General features: G+C 42.1%; 1 protein-coding gene across 3 annotated transcripts in view; it reads left to right on the top strand.

The window, feature by feature from the left end:
* Mtf2 (metal response element binding transcription factor 2) overlaps window positions 1–22,001 on the top strand; it is a 52,934-nt gene that overhangs the window by 1,878 nt on the left and 29,055 nt on the right. Inside the window, exons 1-7 of one of the 3 annotated variants that reach the window (XM_042677670.1) lie at window positions 8,580–8,592; window positions 8,673–8,774; window positions 8,878–8,959; window positions 17,364–17,459; window positions 17,674–17,774; window positions 18,114–18,262; window positions 21,853–21,948. In XM_042677670.1, the coding sequence (XP_042533604.1) occupies window positions 17,384–17,459; window positions 17,674–17,774; window positions 18,114–18,262; window positions 21,853–21,948 (422 nt within the window). In that variant the 5' untranslated portion in view covers window positions 8,580–8,592; window positions 8,673–8,774; window positions 8,878–8,959; window positions 17,364–17,383. Of the gene's footprint in view, window positions 1–8,575; window positions 8,775–8,877; window positions 8,964–17,363; window positions 17,460–17,673; window positions 17,775–18,113; window positions 18,263–21,852; window positions 21,949–22,001 lie in introns of those variants that run through there. The other 2 variants (XM_042677654.1, XM_042677662.1) reach the window with 2 other exon arrangements.

Here is a 22,001-nt window from a genome sequence, read left to right as displayed (position 1 = left end):
TTTTTTCTTCTTGCTTGTCAGTTGTGGGGCTTGAACTCTTGGCCTGGGCGCTGTCCCTTAGCTCTTCAGCTCAAGGCTAGCACTCTACCACATAGCTACAGTGCCACTTCCAGCTTTTTCTGTTTATGTGGTGCTGAGGAATTGAACCCTTGGAGGCCCCTACAATTTTTTCTGAAGTGCTAAAAATGTTCTAAGAATTTGAATTAAGCATGCACCTAGGGCTGGGAAGGTGGTTCTGTGGTAGAGTGCTTGCCTAGTATGCATGAAGCCCTGCTTGCCTAGTATGCATGAAGCTCCACTTCCTGCTTTTTTGGTGATTAATTGGAGATAGAGTGACACTCAATTTCTACCTTTAAACTACAATCCTCAGATCTCAGCCTCCTGAAGAGCTAGGATTATAGGCTTGAGCCTGTTTTTTTCTTTCTTTTCTTGCTAGTCCTGGGACTAGGGGCTGGCCCTGAGCTTTTTGTACTCAAGGCAAGAGCTGTATTGGACACTGCAGCCACATCATCACTTCTGACTTTTTCTGAGTAGTTTGTTAGAGATAAGAGTGTCACTAGGGCTGGGAAGGTAGCTCAGTGGTTGAGCGCTTGCCTTGCATGCATGAGGCCCTGGGTTCGGTTCCTCAGTACCACATAAGCAAAAAGAAAAAAGCCAGAAGTGGTGCTGTGGCTCAAGTGGTAGAGTGCTAGCCTTGAGCTGAAGAGCTGAGGGACAGTGCCCAGGCCCAGAGTTCAGGCCCCACAACTGGACCCAAAAAAAAAGAGTATCACTGACTTTCCTACCCGAGCTGGCTTTGGACCACAATCCTTAAATCTCAGCCTTTTAGAAGCTAGAATTATAGGTGCAAGCCACCAGTATCTGGCTTATTTTGCTTATTTATTTATTTATTATTTTTTGCCAGTCCTGGGGCTTGAACTTAGGGCCTGGGCACTATCCCTAAGCAGCTTAAAAAAATTTTTTTTTTTGTTGGTCATGGGGCTTGAACTCTGGGCCTGGGTGCTGTCCTTCAGCTCTTCAGCTCAAGGCAAAGCTTACTGCCACTTGAGCCACAGTGCCATTTTTGGTTTTCTGGTGGCTAATTGGAGATAGTCTCGTGGACTTTCCTGCTCAGGCTGGCTTTCAACCATGATCCTCAGAGCTCAGTCTCCTGAGTAGATAGAATTACAAGTGTGAGCCACCGGCACGCATTACTAATATTATTTTTTACTATGATGTTGATTGTAAGTATTTTGTGTCTGTTTGTTAGGAAATTGGCTGGTTCTGGGGCTTGTATTCAGGGCCTGGGTGCTGTTCCTGAGCTTCTTTTGCTCAAGGCTAGCATTCTACCACTTGAGGCACAGCATCACTTCCGGCCTTTTTTTTTTTCTTTCTGTGTATGTGGTAATGAGGAATTGAACCTAGGGCTTTATTCATGCTAGATGAGCAGCCTACTACTAAGCCACATTCCCAGCCCAAACTTTTTTTTTGATAGGGAGATTCTTTATTAATGATTTAAACACATTGCTAGTCATAGTTATTTATAGCATCTTTAAATCCGCTTGTGTTTTTGGCCAGTCAATCTGCATCTACTCCCAGTTTACTAAAATGCAAGTGTGTGTGTGTGTGTGTGTGTGTGTGTGTGTGTGTGTGTGTGTGTGTGTGTGTGTGTGTGTGTGTGTGTGTGTCCGTCCTGTGGTTTAAACTCGGCCTGGGCACTATCCCTGAGCTTTTTTCACTCAGATCTAGTGCTCAAGCCACAGCTCTACTTTTGCCTTTTTGGTGGCTCATTTGGACATAAGGGTCTCATGGACTTTCCTATCTGGGCTGGCTTTGAACTGTGATCCTCAGATCTCAGCCTTCTGATTAGCTAGGATTACACGCATGAGCCACCAGTGCACTCTTAGGTATTTCTAAATATCAGTCTTTAGATCAAGTTATTGAGGGGTGAACTTGGAAGAATCATGTTGTTTTTTTCATATTTATTATTTTTGTTATGATTGCATGCTTCTTAGGATGATCATCTCTTCTGCTTTTGTTTTGTTGCATTTCATTGCTATATTTCCATATCTTATTTATTTATTTATTTTTGTGTCCGGTTGTGGGGCCTGAACTCAGGGCTTGGGTGCTGCCCCTCAGCTCTTCAGCTCAAGGCTAGCACTCTACCACTTGAGCCACAGCGCCACTTCTGGCTTTTTTCCTTATGCTTATGTGGTACTGAGGAATCGAACCCAGGGCCTCATGCATGCAAGGCAAGCACTCTACAACTGAGCCACCTTCCCAGCCTTATTTCCATATCTTAACACTGTATTCCAATGTCTCACTCCCTTCATCATATTCCTAACTCCCCTTAATATCCCTAACAGGTTTCCTTGTTTCATTTTCATAGTTGCAAATAATTATTTCAACAGTATTCAGCCTCTTCCCCTCCTGCAAAACTCCCACAAAGTCCCCACCCACCAACAGAATCTATTTCTCCCCTTCTGGCCCTATTGGTCATTAGCTTTTGTTGAGATTTTCTATGTTGCCTCATAGATAATTTGGAACATACTACAAAATAATTTACTTTTTTTTTTTTCCATTCTTTTCTTTCCTCCTGAATAGTCTGTTAGCCTGATTCATGTTCTAAGTTTATCCATATAAGTAATTATGTCTGTGGATATATATACTTTGGTACATGTCCATTAGTATGTATGTCTTTTAGGTCTAGCTCCCACATATTAATGAATGCATAGGATATTTTGTTTTTTATTTGCCTCACTAAGTTGTACTCTACTTGTATTTGTTTCCTTGAAAATGGCATTTCATTTTGCTTTTTATTTTATTGTCGGTTGTGGGGCTTGAACTCAGAGCCTAGGTGCTGTTCCTGAGCTCTTTTGCTCATTGCTAGTGCCTTATCACTTTGAGCCACAGCTCTACTTTCAGCTTTATTTTTAGTTGAGAATTGGAGATAAGAGTCTCATGGACTTTCCTGCTTCAGACTGCTAGCCTTAAATCTCACCCTCTTGAGTAGTTAGGATTATAGGGGTGAGCCACCACTGCTGGCTTCCTTTTCCTTATGACCATAATGTTCCATCAGATGTATTATATATAACATTCACACAAACATATGCACCCACACCACATCATTTAATCTGTTGTTAGGTACCTAAGTTGATTACATTGTTTGGCTAGTGTGCTGGAATTTTTTGAGGGAGGTGTGTTTAGGAGCCACCTCTTGAGCGTTTAAACCCTAGTACCACTGAGAGAGGAGAAAAGAAACTGCTCTAACTGTAGTGACACAAAAGGAACCAGATAGATTACTATAATTAAAAACAGTTAAAACCAACTATTAGACTACCAGTAACCAGAAAAGGAAATTACAAGAATAATATAGAGTAACTATAAAGTTATAAATTAATTAAGGCTGGGTATGGTAATCTATACCTATAATTCCAGTTATACAGGAGGAGATTGTGAAGATTGCTGTTTGAGGCCAGCCTGAACAAAAGCTTGGTGAGATCCTCACCCAACTCAGCTAGCATTCTAGGTGTGGTATGTTTCTGTTGTCCCACCTACATGGGAGGTCATAGGAGGATTTGTCTGAACTGGGCTACAAGCACAAAACAAGACCCTACCTGAAAATTACCCTAAAGCAAGAAGGACTTGTGGGTACAGTTCAAATGAGAGCATATTTTCCTACTAAATGTGAGACCCTGAGGTTAAACCTTAGAACTACAATAGAAGGGAGAAGTGAGAAAGTGTGCAAACAACCCAAAATCTCTTGTAAATAAAATGAGGCAAAATCATGAAGAGGAATTAAAAACATAAATATAAGCCGGGCGCCGGTGGTTCACACCTGTAGTCCTAGCTACTCAGGAGACTGAGATCAGAGGATCACGGTTCAAAGTCAGCCTGGGCTGGAAAGATTGTTAGACTCCTATCTTCAATAAACCACTAGAAAACCAGAAGTGGCGCTGTAGCTCAAGTGGTAGAGCGCTCGCCTTGAGCTGAAGAGCTGAGGGACAGCACCCAGGCCCAGAATTCAAGCCCCACCACCGACCAAAAAAACAAAAAACCCCATAAATAATAAAAATATTATTGCAATATGAAAGATGTTGGAAAAAAAGTTGAAAGGTGAAAAAGTATTGGAGAAGCTCCTTTCCGGCTCCTTGACTGTTGGAATCTGTGAGAGGTGTATGTGTGGTCAGTGAGTCCTAGTTAGAATTTACTGTTGTCAGTTTTCACTTTTCAGGCTGATGCTCCAGTGGACAAGGCCAGCTCTGTTAAGGGCAGTGTCAGTCTCAGGGCTCTGTTCACTGTAGAAGCATTCTTCTTTGCATGCTGGGAATTGCTACTGGCTCCAGTGAGCTTTGTGGCCTGTGTACTGGTCAGATTCCAACTCACACCAGAGGGCCCCCTGTTTGTGCACCAGGACAGCAAATATCCAGGCCACAGAGAGTGGGCGATACAAATGGCACTGAGACCTACACTAGAGGTGGTGAACCACGGGAACCTGGCACTTTGCCTGCCTGTCTTAGGGCTGTCACATTCTGTCTTTCAATAAACTATCCTGAGGGATATAGGAAGCAGCAGCAATCAAAAAATCTTCATGGCCTGATCTCAGAGCTCTCTGTCCTAACCTGCAACAAACAACATGCATCAATGAGGCACAACTCTCTAGAAGCTGAGCAATGTGCTGACCACAGGCTTGGACCTCTTAGTCTCTGTAGGAATCTTCAAGCTATGGGGTTCACTCTTGTTACACTGACTGTGTCAACTTCTAGCCCAGATTTTGCTCCTTCAACTCAGTAGGTCAGTGTCCAATCTATCTCCTTTCTCAACTGCCTCTAGTGCCCAAGCACTGTGGCAGCTTTTCCCCAGGGACCTTGCTTGAGTAGCTCAGTCTCAAATGATAGGCTCCCTATAGCAACTGGCTATAGAACTATGAGATAGCCACTTCTCCAGTGCCAAACAGTGATGCCAGAGTCATTGTCAAACCATATTTCCTGCTGGATTTAAAGATTTCAAAAACCGTGTGCTTATTTTGCTTCTAGGATTGCCAGACTGTTGGCAACAGGGCTGCCTACCTTACCTTGTTTGTGGTTAAACCTTTGTGTCTCTACCTGCTTTTAGTCCTGTCAAGGTCATTTTTAGGTCAAGTTGGAGAAAATGAATATTGATTGTTCTTTAATAATGTACCAGTGTTTAGTTTACTTGATATGATAATGGTCTGAAGATTATATAAGAGAAAGTTCTTTGTTTTAAAGAAATTTAGGCTATCAATGTGTGCAACATCCAAATACATTAGCAAAAATTGCCAGTACTGGGACTTGAACTTAAGGCCTGGATGTTGTCTTTAAGCGTTTTTTTTTTTTTTTTTTTTTGGGTCCGGTCGTGGGGCCTGAATTCTGGGCCTGGGCACTGTCCCTCAGCTCTTCAGCTCAAGGCTAGCGCTCTACCACTTGAGCCACAGCACCACTTCCAGCTTTTTTCTTTTTGCTGATGTGCTGAGGAATCGAACCCAGGGCCTCATGCATGCAAGGCAAGCGCTCTACCACTGAGCCACCTTCCCAGTCCTCTTTAAGCTATTTTGATCAAAGCTAATGTTCTTCCACTTGAGCCATAGCTCTACTTCCAGCTTTATTTTTGCTTGCAAATTGGAGATTAGAGTCTCACGGACTTTCCTGCCTGACCTGGCTTTGAACCTTGATTCTCAGCTCACAGCCTCGTTAGTACCTAGGATTACAGATGTGAGCCACCAGTGCCTGACTTCTTTTGTCAGTTTTCAAAATAAAGAATTTGGAAAAAAAGAAATACAAGTTGTAAGTTTAAAAAAACAAGGTTCTTGGGCTGGGAAGGTGGCATAGTGGTAGAGTGCTTGCCTTGAATGTCTGAGACCCTGGGTTCGATTTCTAGCAACACATAAGCAGAAAAAGCTGGAAGAAGAAAAAGCTGGTGTGGTTCAAGTGGTAGAGCACTAGCCTTGAGCTGAAGAGCTGAGGGACAGCATCCAGGCCCAGAGTTCAGGCCCCATGACCGACAAAAAAAACCAAGGTTCTCTGATACAAAACAATGCTAGAACAGTTGTTCTGCAGCATTTTATTATCTCAAAGTCAACAATCTCAATAGCCAACTATTACCATCCTGGGAAACTTAACCAAGTTGAATCATCTCTAGAAGTATATTTTACCACTAGTAGTTGATTTAATGTTCTGTGGATAGGACACTTGATATTGGTAATGAAAGACCTGATTTTACCTTTTGTTAATTCTGAACTCTTCTTGGCTACCCTTCTATATTTTATGACCTTAGTTCATAATTTGGATCAGTTCATACTTCAGTTTTTGGAAGTTTTTTTTTCTTCTAACTCTTCAGGCAAAGTTAGGAGCTTGTTTTTTCTTCCTTGTTCTTAGGACCAAAGATTTGCTTTATTATAATAAAAACCCTGCATTGTCTTGCCTGAATTATGGGTAGAGTCTTATATATGTAGTAAAAGCAATTTTAGCAATTTTGAACTTGCACATGAATGTGTGGGCATAGTTTACACATACTTGTAGTTTTTTGTTTTTTGTTTTTGTCGGTTGTGGCGCTTGAACTCTGTGCCTTGGCTCTGTCCCTGAGCTCTTCAGATCAAGACTAGCACTTTATCATTTGAGCCACAATGCCACTTCTGGCCTTTCCTGTTTATGTAGTACTGAGGAATTGAACCCAAAGCCTTATGCATGATAGACAAGCACTCTACCACTAAGCCACATTCCCAGTCCCTTTATTTAGTTTTTATTATCCTATATAAGTTATATGGGGTGAGAGGATTCATTGTTACATTTCTACATGGTTACAATGTATTCTAGTTAATCTCACTCCCTATCCTCTTTTTCTCTTCCCAAAATAATTTTAGTAGTTTACATTGTTTCATTTTCATAGTTGTAAACAATCTATTTCAACCATATTCATGCTCTTTCATTCTCTGTGTTGTCATTGTATTTTTAATTAGTAAAACAACTTACGTCAGAACAGTGAAATATTATACTTCATTATATTTTAAGGTAAATGATAGAGTTGGAATTATGAATCAAGTTTAGACTATTACTTCATAACTGAAAAGAGAATTATTGGTAGCATTATGCTATGTTGTATAGAATAAACTTGTAAGTAAATTACGCTTACTCAGTTAATTCATGTGTCTTATTCATACATAATTATTTGTCTTTAGGTTTGTTGAAGTAGAAATGTATCATTTTGAGATCTTTGCTTAAAACTTTTTTTTTTTTTTTTTTTGAGTCTGGTCGTGGGGCCTGAACTCTGGGTCTGGGTGCTGTCCCTCAGCTCTTCAGCTCAAGGCTAGCGCTCTACCACTTGAGCCACAGCGCCACTTCCGGCTTTTTGCTTATGTGGTGCTGAGGAATCGAACCCAGGGCCTCAGGCATGCAAGGCAAGCGCTCTACCACTGAGCCACCTTCTCAGCCCTAGTCCTGGGGTTTGACTCAGGGCCTGGGTCCTGTCCCTGAGCTTCTTTTGTTCAAGTCTAGCACTTTACCACTTGAGCCACAGAGCCACTTGCAGCTTTTTCTGTTTATGTGGTATTGAAGAATTGAACCCAGGGCAAGCACTCTACCACTAAGCAACATTCCCAGCCTTAAAATTCAATATTCTCATTGAAATGTACTTCATTTGGATGGCAATTTTGTGAAATTTGTGGTTTTAATTTTTTTAAAAAGAGTAAATTTAGTAGTTATTTCCTGTATAGCAGTTATAATAGTATATTTACTATTGTAAATACACCCATCTACTGCCTTCCATAGTTAGACTTTTTTTTTTTGGCCAGTCCTGGGGCTTGAACTCAGGGCCTGTCCCTGAGCCTGAGCTTCTTTTTGCTCAAGGCTAGTGCTCTACCACTTGAGCCACAATGTCACTATTGGCTTTTTCTGTTTATGTGGTACCCAGGACTTCATGCATGCTAGGCAAGCACTCTACCGCTGAGCCACACTCCCAGCCCTGCCCTCCATAGTTAATATGTCTTAATTGTCAAGTGACATAAGGTTTAAATCACTTTTTTGTTTTGTGCTGGTAGTGGGGCTTGAACTTGGGCTGGGTGCTGTCCCTGAGGCCTTTTGCTCAAGACTAGTACTCTGCCACTTGAGCCACAGCACCACTTCAGCTATTTTGTGAGTTATTAAAGATAAGAGTCTCATGGGCTTTTCCTGCCCAGGCTGGTTTTGAAACCTGATTCTCAGATCTCCTTGCATAGTATAGGAATGAGCCATTGGTACCTGGCCCAATTCTCTTTCTTTATTGAAACACACCCATGAGATTCGAGACATCCTTTCTTCATAATTGTGCTATGCCTGCCTCAGTTTATAGCTGTTGACAGCTGCTCAAATATGTTTATGGTAGAGTTTTGCGGAATTGTAGTCTTTGGACTAAAGTAACGAATGGGTATTGAGAATTATTATTTTGTTTTAAACTTATTTGGGGAGTATTTGTGACTTGAAGTATTTGTTCTATTTCCTTCAAGTTAATGGGTTTAATAGACTAAAAATATTTGATTAACATGTCAAATATGTCATTGGTAAAAGTTCTTTAAATCTTACTTGGTCTTGTATTCTCCAAACAGAGACTCTACAGGAGCAGGTAATTCACTGGTCCACAAGCGGTCTCCTTTACGTCGAAACCAAAAGACCCCAACATCCTTGACCAAGCTGTCTTTACAGGATGGACATAAAACCAAAAAGCCAGCATGTAAATTTGAAGAGGGTCAGGATGTCCTAGCTAGATGGTCAGATGGCTTGTTTTATCTTGGAACTATCAAAAAGGCAAGTTATGTTTTGTTTTTATTGAAGTAAAACTTTTAAATGATTTTTAATTTAACTTCATGTTTACATGTTTAAGAAATCATCAAATTCCTCTATATTACAGATAAATGTATTGAAACAGAGCTGCTTCATCATATTTGAAGACAGTTCTAAATCCTGGGTTCTCTGGAAGGACATTCAAACAGGCAGGTGCTACTATTTCTCTTGAACATCTTTTATGCTAACTTTTGATTTTGCAATATGCCAGCTTCTGTCGTTGGCTGTGCAGTGAAGGGACCTGCCCACTGAAAGTTTCACCTAATATATTAGATTAGTGAACTGTTGTCACGTTGCCTTATTTAATCCCTAAAATTATTAGGGATCACTTGGCCATTTTACTCTTTTATTTTTTATTGTGAAAATATTGTACAGAGGGGTTACAATTACATGGGCAAGGAATACATTTCTTATCAAGCATTGTTGCTTCTTCTTTGTTTCCCCTTCCCATCCCTTCCCATACTCTGCCCCTTCCCCTACCTGATTCTCTCCTCACCCTCCACCAAAGTTGTTAAGTTCATTTTTTCGACATAACGACTTGTGCATCTCATTGTTGCAATGGGTCCACCTGTATCCCTAGTTAAACGATTTGTTTTTTCCCTTCCCCTCCACAAATTATACCAACATCAAATCTTTTTTTGTTTTTTTTGTTTGGATCCAGTCATGGGGCCTGAACCCTGAGCCTGGGCACTGTCCCTCAGCTCTTCAGCTCAAGGCTAGCACTCTACTACTTGAGCCACAGCGCCACTTCCGGCTTTTTTCTTTTTTCTTATGTGGTGATGAGGAATCGAACCCAGGGCCTCATGCGTGCAAGGCAAGCGCTCTACCTCTGAGCCACCTTCCCAGCCCCAAGAATCAAGGTTCAAAACAGTTTTGTTTTTTTTAAACCTGCTACTTGAATCCAGGTTCTGGGCACTGTCCCTGAGCCTCTCTGTGCTCAAGGCTAGCATTCTACCACTTGAGCCATAGCACTACTTCAGGCCTTTTCTGTTTATGTGGTACTGAGAAATTGAACCCAGGGCTTTGTGTATGCAAGGCAAGAATTCTACGACTAAGTCACATTTGTAGCCCAAGGAGTCAAATCTTTTTTTTTTTTTTTTGGTCAGTCGTGGGGCTTGAACTCTGGGCCTGGGCACTGTCCCTCAGCTCTTCAGCTCAAGGCGAGCGCTCTACCACTTGAGCTACAGCGCTACTTCCGGTTTTCTGGTGGTTTTATTGGAGATAGGAGTCTCACTATCTCTCCTGCCTGGGCTGGCTTAGAACCACGATCGTCAGATCTCAGCCTCCTGAATAGCTAGGATTACAGGCGTGAGCCACCAGCGCCCGGCTAAGCAGTCAAATCTTGTCTCCAAATTTGGAGATTTTTTTTTTTTTTTTTAAATCTCAAAGTAACTAGCAAAGTGCTGGAAGGTGAGCCATGGCTCAAATGGTAGAGTGCTAACGATGTGTGAAATAGCTGAGTTGAGAGTGCAAGCTCTACTTTCAAGCCCCCAAGTATTGCTAAGGACCAAAAAAGCAAATAAAAAGAAATGTCCCTGGGGACTTTGTTTTAAAAGTGTTCTTCAGAACTGTTTGGTTCATAGGTCTTATTTTGCTTGCTAGTTTTTTTTTTTTTTTTTGTGCGGTTGTGGACTTATACTCTGGGCCTGGACCCTGTTCCTCAGCTGTTCAGCTCAAGGCTAGTAGTGCTCTACCACTTGAGCCACAGAGCCATTTCAGTTTTCTGAGTGGTTTCTTGGAGATAAGAGTCTCACTAAATTTCTTGCTGGAGCTAGCTGGCTTTGAACCCTGATCCTCAGATCTCAATCTCAGCCTCCTGAGTAGCTAGGATTACGGGCAAGAACCATCAATGCCCTGCTGCTTGTTAGTTTTTTTTTTTTTTTGGTTGGTCGTGGGGCCTGAACTCTGGTCTGGGTGCTGTCCTTTAGCTCAAGGCTAGCACTTTACAGTGCCACTTCTAGCCTTTTCTGTTTATGTGGTTTTGAGGAATCGAACCCAGGGCCTCATGCATGCAAGGCAAACACTCTACCACTGAGCCACTTTCCCAGCCCTGCACGTTAGTTTTGAGATAGGTTCTCAAGAATTTTTCTACTTGGGCTGGGCACTGGTAGCTCATGTGTAATCCTAGCTACTTAGGAGGCTGAGATGTGAGGATTGCAGTTTGAAGCTAGACTGGGCAGAAAAGTCCCCATGCTCTTATCTTCACTCAAAAACTGTAAGTGGCCCTGTGGCTCAAGTGGTAGAGCACTAGCCTTGAACACAGATAGTCTCAGAGACAGGGCCCAGTCCCTGAAGCTTATCAACCGACCAAAAAAAAAAAATTTCCCCCCATTATTTGAAATGACTTAAAATCTCAATCCTCTCCCTCTCAGCCTCCCCAATAGCTCAAAGACACTTGGTTTGCAGCCTAGTACTTTGGTATTTCTAAGATGTAAAGGCCAAGACTTTATAGTGAGTTTGATTTTTTTTTTTTTTTTTTTTTTTTGTCGGTCATGGGGCTTGAACTCTGGGCTTGGGTGCTGTCCCTGTGCTCTTCAGCTCAAGGCGAGCACTCCACCGCTGGAGCCATAGCCTCACTTCCGGTTTTCTAATGGTTTATTTGAGATAAGAGTCTCACAGACTTTCCTGACCGGGCTGACTTTAACCCGAGATCCTCAGATCTCAGCCTCCTGAGTAGCTAGGATTACAGGCGTGAGCTACCGGCACCTGGCTAGTGGGTTTGATTTGTATAGTAAGACAGGCCAGAAAGTTCTTGTAAACTTTATGGTTAAAAAAAAAGTACTTGGGGCTGGGAAGGTGGCTCAGTGGTAGAGCGCTTGCCTTGCATGCCTGAAGCCCTGGGTTCGATTCCTCAGCACCACATAAGCAAAAAGAAAAAAAGCCAGAAGTGGCGCTGTGGCTCAAGTGGTAGAGTGCTAACCTTGAGCTGAATAGCTGAGGGACAGTGCCCAGGCCCAGAGCCCAGGCCCCACGACTGGAACTCCTCCCCCCCCCAAAAAAAAAAAAAAAAAAAGTGTACTTAGTCAGGTGCTGGTGGCTCACGCCTGTAATCCTAGCTACTCAGGAGGCTGAGATCTGAGGATCTCGGTTCAAAGCCAGCCTGGGCAGGAAAGTTCCTGAGACTCTGATGTCCAATAAACCGCTAGAAAACTGGAAGTGGTGCTGTGGCTCAAGCGGTAGAGCACTCTCGCCTTGAGCTGAAGAGCACAGGGACAGTGGCCAAGCCCAGAGTTCAAGCCCCACAACCGACCAAAAACAAACAAACAAAAAAAACTTGAATTTCACAAGTAGAGATAATTGCCAAGAAGCTCAGGGTTGTTTTCTGAGATAAATATACATTGTTTGGTAGTTTAGCACCCTCTGGTTTGGAAGAACTTCCCTCTGTTACTAGTCTCCATGGTTTAGTGGGAGTTAATTTAGGCATCTATTTCAGTGTAGAACTATCATTTCCTTTCCAGAGAACCCTTACCTTTAGATTAGTGTCTATTCTGCTCTTTGACTGGAGTCATAAACCCAGAAGCTATGGGAGAGCAAGTGCTGTCAAATATAACAGGAAGCAAAGTTCAAAAGAGAGCAAACATGTGTGTGTGTGTGTGTGTGTGTGTGTGTGTGTGTGTGTGTGTGTATACACACACACATTTATATATATATATGCAAAAATACAAGACAACAATTAGTATCCTAGCTGGGACCAGTGGCTCACACCTGTAATTCTAGCTACTCAGGAAGCTGCAATCTGAGGGCTATGGTTCAAAGCCAGCCTGGGCAGGAAAGTCCACCAGACTCTTATTACCAATTAATCACCAGAAAACGGAAGTGGTACTGTTTCTTAAAGTGGTAGAGTGCTAGCCTTGAGCAAAAGAACTCAGGGACAGCACCCAGGCCTTGAATTTAAGCTCTAGGACCTCCTTCCCCTAAAAAACAAAATTCTTTTTACTAGATGAAATGCTATGTAGCTATTAGCAATTATAATTTTGAAAAGTGGCTATGTGATAGAGATTCTGTGATAGAGATACATAATAATGGTGAAAAGAAAGATTCTTGTGGAGAGAACATGGATTCTGGCACATATGGATTTGAATTTCTTTACCCATTTGCATGGGCTATTTATTGAGTGAATTCCAGAATTAAAGTATCTCAAGAGCTTGGCTCATAGCACAAAAATGTGAATATTGATTATTGTTTATATAGACATATACACTTTTTTTACTATTGAAATAGACAAAAGGAGAATATTAAAAATGATAATTTGGGCAGGCGCTGATGGCTCACTCCTGTAATCCTAGGTACTTAGGAGGCTGAGATCTGAGGATCCCAGTTCAAAGCCAGCCTGGTGAGGAAAGTCCATGAGACTCTTATTATCTCTAGTGAGCCACCAGAAAACTGGAAGTGGCACTGTGGCTCAAGTGGTAGAGCACTACTAGCTTTGAGCTGAAGAGCTGAGGGACAGTACTCAGGCCCAGAGTTAAAGCCCTATGACCCGCCCCCCCCCCCCCAAAATAGTTTGTGTTCTGTGATTAAAATTGTATTAAATTCTTTCAGTCATGGGGCGTGAACTCCGGGCGCTGTCTCTCAGCTCTTCAGCTCAAGGCGAACACTCTACCACTTGAGCTACAGCACCACTTCCGGTTTTCTGGTGGTTTACTGGAGATAGGAGTCTCACAGTCTTTCCTGCCTGGGTTGGCTTTGAACCATGATCCTCAGATCTCAGCCTCCTGAGTAGCTAGGATTATAGGCGTGAGCCACCAGCACCCGGCTGTATTAAATTCTTTTGATGATTTTTTGTTGTTGTTGTTTTTGTAGTTGCCAGTACTGTGACTTGAACTTAGTGGACTTCATGCTTGCTCAGCTTGCTTATTTTGGTGCTACTCTTTTCCCTTTAGTCATTCATGCTTCCATCCCTGCTCTTTGCTGTTTCTTTTTTTTTTTTTTTGAGACCCAGATTTTATGGACTTCAATTTTTTTTTTTTTGGTCGGTTGTGGGTCTTGAACTCTGGGCTTGGGCGCTGTCCCTCAGCTCTTCAGCTCAAGGCAAGCACTCTACCACTTGAGCCACAGCACCACTTCCGGTTTTCTAGTGGTTTTTTGGAGATAAGAGTCTCAAGGCTTTCCTGGACTTTCCTGCCCTGCCCGGGCTGGCTTTGAACCACGATCCTCAGATCTTAGCCTCCTGAGTAGCTAGTATTACAGGCCTGAGCCACCAGCGCCTGGAGGCTTTATGGACTTCAAACTGTCATTCTCTAGATCCCATTTTACATCATATTTCTAGATTTCAAAGGTAAAGTAATTGATGTCCAGTCTCTTATAAATTACAAAGAACTGACTCTTCTAAGAAAGAGATGATTTCCATATCTTCTACTCCATGATCATATTAGTGATATAATTTGAGTGAATTCATGCACAGAATATGTATTCTGCAGAGTGGCTTTCGTCTTATCAGAAGATCTCTCTAACTCCAGTCCCCAACCTAATTCCAAGAATGTGAATATTATAAATAAATAATAGGGGATGCTGCCTGAGAACAAATTTATTTTTTCTATTTTATATTATTTGTTATGATTTAAAAAATTACCTTTAGCTGTACAAAGGAATTTCAATTCAACATGTCAGTTTGTGAGTACCATGCATCTTGAATTAGTATCGCCCCTTCCATCATTCTTCTGAGTCTCACCCAATCTCACTCATCTCCTCAGTTCCTTTTTCATATATGTACATTGAATATTATGACTACATTTGTACCCCTGTACTCCCATCAGCATGTTCTAGCTTCTCAATATTCATTTAGTTAAACTGTAAGTTAGTTGTTCAAAGAGGTTACACGATTGGAATTCTCCTAGATATACTACACTTTAGTTAATGTACTTGCATATATATGCATATGATCCTCTGTATGTTTACATAGGCACTTATAATTTAGACCTAATTTCCATAGATGAGAGAAAGCATGTATCCTTTGTCTCTCTGAGCCTGACTTACTTCACTTATCCTAATTTTTTCTAGGTCTTTCCATTTCCTTGCAAATGACATATTCTTGATGTATTAGTAAAATTCTAGTGTGTGTATGTGTGTGTGTGTGTGTGTGTGCATGTGCGCGCGCGCGCGTGCACTTACACTTATCACATTTTGGGAACTAATTTAAATTATTCCCTTTCCATAAAATTATTAACTAAATTATTATTATTTTTTTTAAACTTTTTTTTTTTTTAGTCCAGTCATGGGGCCTGAACTCTGGGCCTGGGCGCTGTCCCTCAGCTCTTCAGCTCAAGGCTAGCTCTCTACCACTTGAGCCATAGTGCCACTTCTGGCTTTTTTCTTTTTGCTTATGTGGTGCTGAGGAATTGAACCCAGGGCCTCAGGCATGCAAGGCAAGCGCTCTACCACTGAGCCACCTTCCCAGCCCTATTAACTAAATTATTTTTTTTTTTTGGTCCAGCTGTGGGGCCTGAACTCTGGGCCTGGCTGCTGTCCCTCAGCTCTTCAGCTCAAGGCTAGCGCTCTACCACTTGAGCCACAGCACCACTTCCGGCTTTTTTCTTTTTGCTTATGTGGTACTGAGGAATCGAACCCAGGGCCTCATGCATGCAAGGCAAGTGCTCTACCACTGAGCCACCTTCCCAGCCCTTAACTAAATTATTAATGTAGACAAGCATCCTTTTTGTTAATGAGATTAAGTGATTACATAAATTTCACAGTTTTCACAATATTGTGAGATAGTGATACTTAGCTAAAGTCGCAAACACATTTTAATCTTCACAAGGCAAATTGTCAGTATCGTGGGCTAGAAAGCTTATGAACTCTACAAACTTTGACACTACAACTATTTTTTTTTTTTCCAAATGGGGTAATTGGTACATTTCTTTCCTTTTGCTTAGTTGAAGCTGTTACCTCTTTCTCTCTCATTCACTCTTTCTCATTGCTGCCCTTGATTTGCTTAGTTCACTTTTATCAATGTCCAGTGCAGGTTATGGGCCCCTCTGTTGTATTTTTTCAACGGTTTCCCTCTGATTCTGTGTCCTCCTCCTATCTTCCCTCAGATGTGCACATATGTACCATACGTGAGGTCAGAAACCTGGAGTCATCTAAAAGTGCGACAAATTAATGAAGTCCTTTGTTTCTTGAGTCCTGCTTAACTTTATCATAGCTCATTGTGTTTTGAATCTAACATCCACATATCAGGGAGACCATGTGCCCTTTGCCTCTCTGATCTTGGCTTGTTTTGCTCAATATGGTTTGTTCTAGTTCCATCCATTTCCCTGTGAATGCCATTATTTTGTCCTTTCTAATGGCTGCATTATAGTCCATTGTATATAGGTACCACAATTTATGGATCCATTCATCTATAGTGGGGCATCTGGGTGTTTCTATATCTTTGCTATTGTGAACAGTACAGCAATGAACATAGAAGTGCACGTGTCCTTGTTATATCCTGGTTCTTATTGCTCAGGGTAGCTGCCTAGGAGTGGTATGGCTGGGTCATGGGGGCGGGGGTGTCTATGTTTAGTTTTCTGAGGAACCTCCAGACTACTCTCCAGAATGGTTGTATTAGTTTAAATTCCCACCAGCAGTGCAGTAGGATTCCTCTTTCTCCATATCCCTGCCAGCATTTGTCTTTGGTACACAGTATCTTAAGTTAGTTGTGTACTGTATTTTGTGAAACATTGTTGTGAAACATTTTAATCTAGTTAACAAACATTATCCTTCTGAGCTACCTACTAACCCTAAAAGTTTTATATGAAATTCATTGTGGGCTGGGAAGGTGGCTCAGTGGTAGAGTGCTTGCCTTGCATGCATGAGGCAATGGGTTCGATTCCTCAGCACCACATAAGCAAAAAGAAAAAAAAAGCCAGAAGTGGCACTGTGGCTTAAGTGGTAGAGCGCTAGCCTTGAACTGAAGAGTTGAGGGACAGTGCCCAGACCCAGATTTCAGGCTCCACAACCGGGTCAAAAAAAAAAAAAAAAAAAGAAATTCATTGTGTTTCTTTGCTTTTGCTTTTTGTCAGTCACGGGGAAAAAAAAAAGAAATTCATTGTGTTTCTTTGCTTTTACTTTTTGTCAGTCATGGGGCTTGAACTCAGGGCCTGGGCACTGTTCCTGAGCTGTTTTTGCCCAAGGTTAGCATTCTTAGCCAAAGCTCTACTTCTGGTTTTTGAGTGCTTAATTGGAGATAAGACCTTTCTGCCCAAACTAGCTTTGAATTGTGATCCTCAGATCACAATCCTAGCTGAGTAGCTAGGATTATAGATGTGGGCCATTGGCACCTAGCTTCTCCCCACTTTCCCCAATTCCTAGGACTTGAACTCAGGGCCAGGGTGTAGTACCTGAGCTGCTTTTGCTCAAGGCTAGCATTCTACCACTTGAGCCACAGCACCACCTTTGGCTTTTTCTGTTTATGTGGTACTGAGGAATGGAACAAAAGGCTTCATGCATGCTAAGCAAGCACTCTACCACTGAGCCACATTCCCAGCCCCTAGGTTAATTTTTATTATAAGTAGTTGTACAAAAGGGTTTCAGTTCCTGTGTGGAATCTTCATGACTGTGTTTTAAATATTCCAGGAGCCACTGGAAGTGGGGAAATGGTCTGTACAATATGTCAAGAAGAGTATTCAGAAGCTCCCAATGAAATGGTTATATGTGATAAGTGTGGCCAAGGTAAACACTAATTTTTCTTAATCTTGCAGAAAAGTTTTATTGCATACTCAAGTCCCTTATGTAGATTTATGACTTAAAAATGCTTCAGATTGTTTTTATAGTCATTATCCTGTTTATTAGTTGTAATGTAGGAAACAATACTGAATTGCCCTCTTGAAATCCTATTATTTATTAATACAATAGAATTTGCTTTATGCTCTTTTTTGATATTAAGGGTATCATCAGTTGTGTCATACACCTCATATTGACTCGAGTGTGATTGATTCAGATGAAAAATGGCTGTGTCGGCAGTGTGTTTTTGCAACAACAACAAAGGTATCTTGGTGGATAAATGGGATATATAAGATATTATCATTGAAATAATTGGAAATACAAAGTTTATTTGAATCAGATTAAGCAGTTAGTCAGTGGTAGTTAGAATTATTTGATTAATGATCTTGAGGTAACTTGGGAGTTTATTTTCTGATAGCGGTATGGGAATTGGCAGTGATTTGAAAGAAGACAAAATAAGTAGATTATCAATTAGTTTGTGGTTTGATAGAAACTTAAACTTTCAGAAGTGTCAGACATTTTTAAATTATGAAATTATAAATATTAGTATTTAAAGTTTTCACTTTCCCTCTTGAAAATAATTTTTTCCCCTCTAAAATACAGAGGGGTGGTGCACTTAAGAAAGGACCAAATGCCAAAGCATTACAAGTCATGAAGCAGACATTACCTTATAGTGTGGCTGACCTTGAATGGGATGCAGGCCATAAAACCAATGTCCAGCAGTGTTACTGCTATTGTGGAGGACCTGGAGAGTAAGTAAATATCTTTTAATGCCCTTCAAATAACTGACTTGCTTATTATTTTTCATTATCTTTTTTTTCTTTTTCTTTTTTTGAGACAGGGTCTCTTGTTGCCTTGAACTGGAAATCTGGTAATTCAGTTTACTAAGTAGTCAGATTATAGGCATGTGCCAGCTTGTCTTCTTTTTTTTTTTTTTTTGTTGTGGCTTGAACTGTGGGCTTGGGTGTTATCCCTGCACTCTTCAGCTCAAGGCGCTCTTCAGCTCAAGGCGGGAGCTTCACTGCTTAAGCCACAGAGACACTTCTGTTTCTTTTTAGTGGTTTATTGGAGATAAGAGTTTCACAGACTTTCCTGCCTGGGCTGGCTTTGAACTGCGATCCTAAGATCTTTAACCTCCTGAGTAGCTAGGATTACAGGCATGACCTACTGGCGCCAGGCACCCCCCTCCTCTCCCCCTTGCCTGGGCACTGTCCCTGAGTTTTTCACCTCAAGGCGAGTGCTATATCATTTGGACCACAGAGCCGCTTTGGTTTTCTGGTGGTTAATTGCAGATAAGAGTCTCATGGGCTTTCCTGCCCGGGCTGGTTTTGAACTGCAGTCCTCTGATCTCAGCCACCTGAGTAGCTAGGAATACAGGGGAGAGCCACCATTGCCTGGAGTCATTATCCTTTAAGCTTGTGGGACTATGTCTGATAATTGCTGATCACTTTAGCTTTGGCATCGAGCAGAATTCTTGGAATATTATTAATATTCATTACTTAGTTGACAAATTAATGACCTGATTTATTAAGTCTTATCTTTGCCAACTATGTATGGCTTACAAATAATGTGGGGCCCATTTATTAGAAGAAAAAACGTTAGTTGGAAGTGTTTGTATTTTATTTTTTTTGGTTGGCCGTGGGGCTTGAACTCTGGGCCTGGGCGCTGTCCTTCAGCTCTTCAGCTCAAGGTGAACGCTCTACCACTTGAGCTACAGCGCCACTTCCGGTTTTCTGGTGGTTTATTGGAGATAAGAGTCTCACGGTCTCTCCTGCCCGGGCTGGCTTTGAACCGCAATCCTCAGATCTCAGCCTCCTGAGTAGCTAGGATTACAGGCGTGAGCCACCAGCGCCCGGCCTGTATTACTTTTTTAAATTTAAAATTTTTATTTTTATTGTGAAAATACTGTACAGAGGGGTTACAATTACATGGGCAAGGTAATGAGTACATTTCTTCTTCTTTTTTTTTTTTTTTGGTCGGTCATGGAGCCTGAACTCTGGGCCTGAGCACTGTCCCTTAGCTCTTTTGCTCAAGGCTAGTGCCCTACCACTTGAGCCAAAGCACCATTTCCAGCTTATTCTGCTTATGTGGTGCTGAGGAGTTGAACCCAGGGCCTCATGCATACAAGGCAAGCACTCTACCACTGAGCCACCTTCCCAGCCCCATGAGTACATTTCTTACCAAGCATTGTTGCCTCCTCCTTTATTTCCCCTTCCCATCTCCCACTCCCCTACCCCCTACCCCCTTATTTGTATTATTTTTAATTGTGGTTGTTGAAACCCAGTACTAACTGAAAAGAGAGATATCCTACTTAGATGAAGAGTCAGTTTTAGCATCTTCAGCTGTCTGAATCATATCTATATAAATGTATGTATTTAAACCTGTCACACTGCACATGGTCACTCAAGTCTGTAATACTAGACATTCAGGAGGATCATTTTCCAAGTTAGCTTGAGCTAAAAATTTTTGAGGAAACCCCCCCACTCCGTCTCAATGAACAAGAAGAGTATTGTCAGGCATGTCTGTGGTCCCGGTTACTTGGGAGGACTAACAAAACAAACTGCCAGAGAGACTTTATGATTGAAAGAATCAGAGATCACATTTATTTTTTAAAGTCAGTCATGGGGCTTGAACTCTGGGGCCCGGGTGTTATCCCTCAGCTCTTCAGCTCAAGGCTTGTGCTCTACCACTTCAGCCACAGCCCCACTTCTGATTTTCTGGTGGTTAATTGGAGATAAGAATTTCACAGACTGTCTTGCCCGGGCTGACTTTGAACTGTCATTCTCAGGTCTCAGCCTCTTGAGTAGCTAGGATTACAGGCAGGAGCCACCGGCACCTGGCCAGAGATTACATTTCTTTCTTTCTTTTCTTTTTTTTTTTTTTTGACTGATCCTGTGCTTTGAACTCTGGGCCAGGACATGCTGTCCCTACCACTTTACATTTGAACTACAGCAACACTTCTGGTGAGAAGTGGAGAAAAGAGTCTTACTGACTATCTTAGGTCTTATCTGGGCTGTTTTTGAACCTCCATCCTCAGATATTAGTCTCCTGTGTAACTAGGATTACAGGTGTGAGCTACCAGGGCCAGGCTCACAGATTAGATTTCTAATTATGTTATCTGAGTTTATTTTGTTTTTTGTGGGTAGTGGGGCTTGCACTCTGGGCCTGGGCCCTGTCCCTCAGCTCTTTAGTTCAAGTCCAGCTCTATACCACTTGAGCCACAGCACCACTTCTGGTTTTCTGGTGGTTAATTAGAGATAAGAGTCTCACAGACTTTCCTGCTCGGGCTGGTTTTCAACCCTGATCCTCAGATCTCAGCCTCCTGAGTAGCTAGGATTACATGAGCAACCAGTGCCCGGCTGTTAATCAAGTTTATTGAATTATTTTCTTTTCATAATTGTATGCAAGAATAATGCAAGTGGGGCTGGGAAGGTGGCTCAGTGGTAGAGCACTTGCCTTGCATGCTCGAGGCTCTGAGTTCGATTCCTCAGTACCACATAAGAAAAAAGCCAGAAGTGCACTGTGGCTCAAGTGGTAGAGTGTTAGCCTTGAGCTGAAGAGCTAAGGGACAGGGCCCAGGCCCAGAGTTCTGGCCCCACGACCGGACCCAAAAAAAAAAAAGAATAATGCAATTAGGGGCTGGGAAGGTGGCTCAGTGGCAGAGTGCTTGCCTTGCATACATGAGGCCCTAGGTTTGATTCCTCAGCACCACATAAACAGATAAAGCCGGGAGTGTTGCTGTGGCTCAAGTGGTAGAGTGCTGGCCTTGAGCTGAAGAGCTGAGGGACAGTGCCCAGGCCCAGAGTTCAAGCCCCACAACTGACAAATTTTTTTTTTGAGTGGGGGGGGGGGGTCCGGTTGTGGGGCCTGAACTCTGGGCCTGGGCGTTGTCCCTCAGCTTTCAGCTCAAGGCTAGCGCTCTACCACTTGAGCCACAGCGCTACTTCCGGCTCTTTTCTTTTTGCTTATGTGGTGCTGAGGAATCGAACCCAGGGCCTCAAGCATGCAAGGCAAGCGCTCTGCCACTGAGCCACCTTCCCAGCCCACAACTGACAAAATTAAAGGTAATAATTTTAGTGGTAGAGTGCTAGCCTTGAGCTGAAGAGCTGAGGGACAGTGCCCAGGCCCAGAGTTCAAGCCCCACAACTGACAAAATAAAATTAAAGGTAATAATTTTAGTTACACATGGATTACATTCTGTAATTCAAGCACACAGGAAGCTGAGGCAGAAGAATTGGGAGTTAAGAGTCAATGGGGTATAATAGTGAGATTCTGTTTCAAAATATATTCTCCTTTCCCTTAAAAACTAGTAATAAGTCTAACTTTTGCTTTTTTTTAATAGCTGGTATTTAAAAATGCTACAGTGCTGTAAATGTAAGCAGTGGTTTCATGAAGCTTGTGTGCAATGCCTTCAAAAGCCAATGTTATTTGGAGATAGGTAAGAACATTTCAATTTTACTGATTTTGTATGAGAGAGAGAGAGAGAGAGAG

This window comes from Dipodomys spectabilis, unplaced genomic scaffold (genome assembly GCF_019054845.1).
Source record: "Dipodomys spectabilis isolate Male_0828 unplaced genomic scaffold, ASM1905484v1 ptg000002l, whole genome shotgun sequence".
In the NCBI taxonomy this organism is placed as follows: Eukaryota; Metazoa; Chordata; class Mammalia; order Rodentia; family Heteromyidae; genus Dipodomys; species Dipodomys spectabilis.
This window is presented reverse-complemented; position numbering and strand designations above follow the sequence as displayed.